We start from the raw sequence: 6,202 nt of genomic DNA, 5'->3' as shown, positions 1-6,202 counted from the left end.
AGAAACAGTGTTGTGGCTCAGGTTTTAAGTAAAACCACTGTACCTATACATACTACAAAGTGTTTGTTTGTATATATTAGACCTACTTATAAGTGAATTTTCTTTAAGACTTTTAGTCTCCAGCTTAATGCGGTTAGGTACATAAAATTACTTTTTAAATTTTAATGTAAACATTGTTATTTTAATATAGTTTCTGAAATTATAGTTCTCTTAAACATTTTACGTTTTTACCCAACTTTGTCAGATTCAATGGCAACCTAAAGTCAATTACAATACTTTTTTTTTCTTAATGAAAAGATAAGGTCTGAAAAGAAATTACATCTGTAAACTCTCTTCTTTTATTCATTATCATGTATTTACAGTTGGCTGTGAAAAGCCTTTGCTTTTTCAACACCACCCTCACTCAGCCCCAGCTTTGAGAGGACTTATTGCCATGCATATCCGCAGCACCACTCTTGGTAATTTAGAAATGTGAACTAAAGCTCTAGAGTAAACAGGGTGCCTTTTGGTATTCAACGTTGTTCCTATTGAAAAGGAGCATCATTTTGCTCTCTCTTCTGGAAATAGCATTACTAACAAACGTGATTAGGGCATTCGTGTCATGGAACAAATCTTACTGAATATATAAATACCTTTGTTCAGCCATTAAAAAAAAAAGACTCATAGACACCAAAGTAAAAACACATCAACAGTAATTTCAAACAGCCCCAGTATAAAGTAAATGGATTATAACGAAGACATATCATATGTTAATTTTTGCCAGGATAAAAGAAGCCTGTATACAATTTTCACTTGTTAATTACATTTTCTAAAATTTGTTGAAAACTGAGGCGTTAATTCCAGAGGACAGACAGGCTCATGAAAAATACAAAACAGCATGCAGGTATAATGGCATCTATTGAAATGACAAGTTAGAGACCACTAAAGAAGAGAAAAAAAAAATGAATAAAGAAATTTACATGTTGTCAAAGTAGTTTCTTTATGACAGCATAATTATTTACATAAAAAAGTGCTCCAAACAATTAAGATGTTTCCGCAGTAATTTCCAAAATGGGTTCCCTGCAGAGCTTTTATTGTTTATTTTAACCAATAAAAATACAAATTACTAAATTTAAACAGTAACAACAAACAAACCAGGAAACTAAGCAGGGCATTATGTTTAAGATTTTCATTATGAATTGGAGAGACTTCAGTGACATGTTGTGACAACCTGAAGTATGGTACAGGACACTACACACTGAATCATAAAGTGCTGTTTAAAAGATCTGCATAGAGATTTAAATTGGTTGCCATTCTAGGCATGTACCTTATTGGTGACTAAAACATAGCATTCAGAGTGAAGAGCTTACCTGTGGAGCTGCAAGCCAACCACATCTTTCTTCCAATCTATTCATATCCCTGTCAAAATTATTTAGGAACTTGTAGCGAAGAAGGTCATCATCAGTTAAATGAAACTGCCGTCTGGCATAATGGTAACTCTCATTATTTCCTCTTCTTGGGAAGTCTAACCATTCAGGATGCCCGAATTCATTACCTGAATTAAAAACAAATGTAAATATCACCCTGTAATATTAGAATTTCTTACTAATAATAAATCAATAATTATATGTTTTTAATGTTTTTTAAATTCAGTTTAGGCTATCATTTACTAGACCTGTGTCCTGTGAATGATGTACAGGTGTAGCTCAAAAATAGCACGGTCTAGCACAGGAAGTACCACATTTGGACTCAGAAGCCCAGGGTCCAGCTTCAGTTTGGCTGCTCATTACTTGTTGCACATCTTGGTTTCCACAAGCACAAACTGAAGACAATTATCGATGTCATACTTATTTCATTTCTGAAATAATCTCTGCGATCTCAGAGTAATTTCTGAAATCTCTATTTCTATAATCTGAAATCTGTACAATGCTTGACAACTTCCAAAGGCTTTTTGTGTAGGTTATTTTTTGATCCTCAAAGGAACTCTCTATTTTATTCATTTCACAGATGAGAAATCCAGAGCTCTGGCCAGTTAAGAGACTTGCCCAACTTCACATAGTAGGAAAGCAACCATTAAAATTGAGTTCCTCTCATTAAAGTCCAGTTTTTCCTACCACATCACATTAGGCAAATATCTTGTAAACTTCAGGTGCTAAGGAAACTCAGGTCATTACTTTTACTATGAATTTTCCATATTTCTTTTTCAGATCTATTTCTTACTACTAGAGTGTGTACCTTTCATTTCAAGTGTGCCTGCATGCTTATGCTTATTCTTCTGTGTGTTTAGCTGAGACCCCTGGCTGGGGATTTATATAATATTATCTCTCACTATAATGATCAGAACCAGAAACCCAATAAACTTAAAAATAAAATAAAACAGTAACAAATATATAGTTTCCATTTTGAGAATCAATTTTAGATATTAGTCATCTAACCGATTGGTTCTTATTGTTACCCTTAAGTTCAATTTCTACTTTAAGCCTTCTTTTCTTTCTCTAAAAATTAAATGCTACTTTCCAAACTTTTCTTTCAGTGCTACAATGAATTATTGCTGTGATTTTCTAATTAGTGCTACAAATTTCTAATTAATGCTGCAAATTTCTAATTAATGCTATAAATTTCTCCAATGAGTTAGAAAGTATCATAGCCAATACAAATGTGTCCTACTTCAAATAAACTGCATATTAATATTATAACAAATAAAAACTAATAAACTAGGATGTAATTCAAAATAATTTACTGCAGAGGTGCTTTAAATAGTGAACTTTACACTAAGAAATTCTGCAACTTACATTTAACTTTTCAGGACCACATTCATCCAAATAAAAATATCATCCAAATAAATAGGTGTATAGCAGTTTCTTAAAAATTAAAGTGTCTACAAACATTTTGCTCAATTCAAATTTCAGTCTAAATGATAATATTTCTTAAGATGTTGTCCACAGTGTGTCATAGCAGAGAGCCGACTTTATGAGGCTATATTAGGATGCTTTAAATTGACACAAGGAATGTCCCTCTGCTATATTTAAAGGTCCTATCTAGGTCTAAAATCTGATTCACATCAGCCCAAGGTATACCCATGGCACAGCTTACTCCTTCAACCATGAAACTAGCAAAATAATGTACCTGCAGAATTGCAATTGGAGCAATCTTTACTGATAATGAAGGGACTTCCAGTCTGGGAACAAGTATATGTCCACATACCAATCAAAGGACTAGCGGGATTTTAACTAGTGGATGATTTACGAGAGACTAGAAATGCCATGAGGTAGCGATAGTATATTAGCCTACAAACTGGATCCAGGCTTCCTATAGGCAAAATACTTTTCTTCTGGGACAGCCGTGGATCTCTGGGTTGATCCCAGTATTAATAAGCAATTCCTTTAGCCCTCTTCCATGGAGACTGTTACATCATTGTTATCATGATGACAGTAGAAGCAGCAGCACATGCTTAATTTCTGTTTATCATGTGCCAGGCACAATTGTAGGCATTGCACATGAATTAACCCTATCTTCGACAATTGTCTAAGGTAGGTAATATTATTATTTCAATTTTACAGATAAGGAAACTGAGGCACAAAGATGTTACACAGTAAATAAGGAGTTGGGCCTGTGAACCCAGCTAGTCTGGTTTCAGCCCCCTGACTCTTAATTACTACTATAGCATGTTGTGCACAAGTAAATTCTATGGAAATACAGGGCCAAGAATGACCAACTTCTCATACCTGGACAGAGATTCCAGGTATGTATCAGATGCACAAATGCATCAGAGTGAGAAAGTGAGATGTAGTAAAAAGTTCAGTTTAGCCACAAAATAAGACTTGTGGTAAGGAGATAAAGCAGGATCATTAGGACGAACCATATACATTTTGTACCTTATATTGCAGGCATTAGGGAATCAAAGGCTATTTTAAAGTAGGGAAATGAGAATTCCAAATGTGTTTATTATTAAAATATCTCTGGTACCATGTGGAAAAAAGACTGGATATCAGGGAAAGTTGAATGGTAGGAAAACTGGTATGGAATCCAATGTATAACAGATGATGAGATTCTGTGGAAATAGAGAAAAGAATGATCGATTCAAATGGCATTTCTGAGATGGAAATAACAAGATTTGATGACAGACTGACTGAATGGAGACGGTGAGGAAAAGGAAAGTCGGAATGCAATTTTGAAGTTTTGAGTTCAGGAGGCTGAATAGTGACAGCGTTAACTACACTAGAGGAAAACGGTGACAGAAAGTTTGGGGTAAGAAGATAATGAGTTCAATTTTAGGCCTGCTAAATTTAAGACACGAAGGATACATCAGCATCTGTAGATTTAGAAGAATGATAAAAATAAGGTCCTGAAACTCAAGAGAGAATTGTAGGTGGGGAGAAAGAGTAATTTATAAAGCCTCAATAAGCAAAGATAATGAGAGCCACCAGAGAAAAAACACCATGGCCAGCATACCAAGGAACTGAAAGCAGAAAGAAGCCATGTCAGGGAAGACTGAGAGTAATGGTTAGCAGGGTAAAGGGGACATTAGAAGAAAACATAGAAGGCTAAGAAGAGTCCCAAGGATGGTGGTCGGTAGCATTAAATGCTACCAAAAAATCAAATCATAAATAAGAACTTGCTACATGATCTCCCCTCGGATGCAGAAATCAGATGGTGTAAAGCTATGCTTTGCAATCTATACTACATTCCAGAATCACCAAGGAAGGCTGTTAAAAATGTTCACCCCTACCCCCAATGATATGGACACATTACTTCTGGAGTGATTAATAGGCTAGAATCTACAGTTTATCAACTTCTCCGTAATATTGTGAAAGTAGTCAGTTATATAACATGATGCCCATGGATGCAGATTTCCAAGTCAGCAAGACTTGGGTTTAAATCACAGCTATGCCACTTATGAGTGATGTGAATATAGGCAATGTAATCTCTCTAGTGCTCGGTTTCCTTATCTGTAAAATCATCATTCTGAGGAGAGAACCAGCTGCCCACACAGGTAACAAGGATGAATCCAAAGGGTTGCTATAGCTATTTGGCTCTTCTTCATACACGTTTTCATGGAATGGCCTTATTCCATTCTTTAAAGTGCTGAAGTTCTGCACAGATTCTTTTATTCATATTTTAATAATACAAACATATATCCCAAAGCCAAGTATTAATGTGCTTTGAATCATCTACTGTTTTAGATCTTAAAGACAGAATTGAAAATGAAAATAACGTTGTTACAAGACACCCAGACTGATAGGGTAAATCAGATTACTATGTTAGGAATCCTATATCCACCCTCATGGAAGCCTCACTATTCTACATGTCCACCTTGCAAAGCCTCTGAACAAGCTCTCAAAGGTTATTTGTAGTTTAACTGGCAGTTGATTATACACCACTTAAAATTAACATTTTAGGCACTATCTAAAAGTAGAGTTCTGCTCTGGCTAGAACACTCCTGGCACCTGCTGACCTCCCCAGCTCCCATTTCTTCCTAGCCTGCTGAGAAAATGTGACCTGAGGTCACGCTGTTGCTGCTTGCTATCTTTACCAACCGCCTTGGGTAGATTAATGAGGTGAAAACAACAAATTCATTTTCACTGTATACTTTTGCTTGCTCTTAGTATCTTGCCTTGGTAGTGGAGTTTTCAATAGTACAGAAATGAATGGTGAGTTTGACTAAAACTATCAGAGGATGGTATTAACTCATCGCACAATCTGATTAAAAGCTAAGTAACTGCTCCCCAGGAAAACACACACACACACACACACACACACACACCACGATACAGCCTCAGAGGGTTCACGGACTCCATAAAAATGTGAAATTACACTATTATCATTTATTTCTAACATTCCAGTGTGAAAAATTCACATGCTTATAATCTACAGCATAAATAAAGGTGATGGGCTGCAAGTTGCCCCCCCCACCTCGCCCAAATTCATATGTTGAAATATTAACTCTTAATGTGCTGGTACTTAGGTGATGGGGCTTTGGGAGGTGATTAGGTCAAGAGGGTTGAGCCCTCATGAACAGGATTAATGTTGTTAGGAAAGAAGTCCCAGAGAGCTCCCTTGTTTCTTCTGCTGTGGAGGATACGGTGAGAAGACAGCCATCTGTGAGCCAGGAAATAGGGCATCACCAGATATCAAATCAGCCAGTGCCTCGATCTAGGGCTTCCCAGCATCCAGACTAGGAGAAATAGTTTTTGTTGTTTAAGCCACCAAGTCTATCGTGGTT

General features: G+C 36.1%; 1 protein-coding gene across 6 annotated transcripts in view; it reads right to left on the bottom strand.

The window, feature by feature from the left end:
• GBE1 (1,4-alpha-glucan branching enzyme 1) overlaps positions 1 to 6,202 on the bottom strand; it is a 278,483-nt gene that overhangs the window by 42,489 nt on the left and 229,792 nt on the right. For all 6 annotated transcript variants that reach the window (XR_010125659.1, XR_010125660.1, XR_010125661.1 and 3 more), the window contains exon 13: positions 1,350 to 1,534. Coding sequence is in view for 1 of the 6 variants with exons in the window: in XM_054483743.2 (XP_054339718.1) it covers positions 1,350 to 1,534 (185 nt within the window). In the remaining 5 variants the exon portion in view is untranslated. The remainder of the gene's footprint in view (positions 1 to 1,349; positions 1,535 to 6,202) is intronic.

This window comes from Pongo pygmaeus, chromosome 2 (genome assembly GCF_028885625.2).
Source record: "Pongo pygmaeus isolate AG05252 chromosome 2, NHGRI_mPonPyg2-v2.0_pri, whole genome shotgun sequence".
In the NCBI taxonomy this organism is placed as follows: Eukaryota; Metazoa; Chordata; class Mammalia; order Primates; family Hominidae; genus Pongo; species Pongo pygmaeus.
Note: the sequence above shows the minus strand (reverse complement) of the source record. Positions and strands in the feature narration are given on the sequence as shown.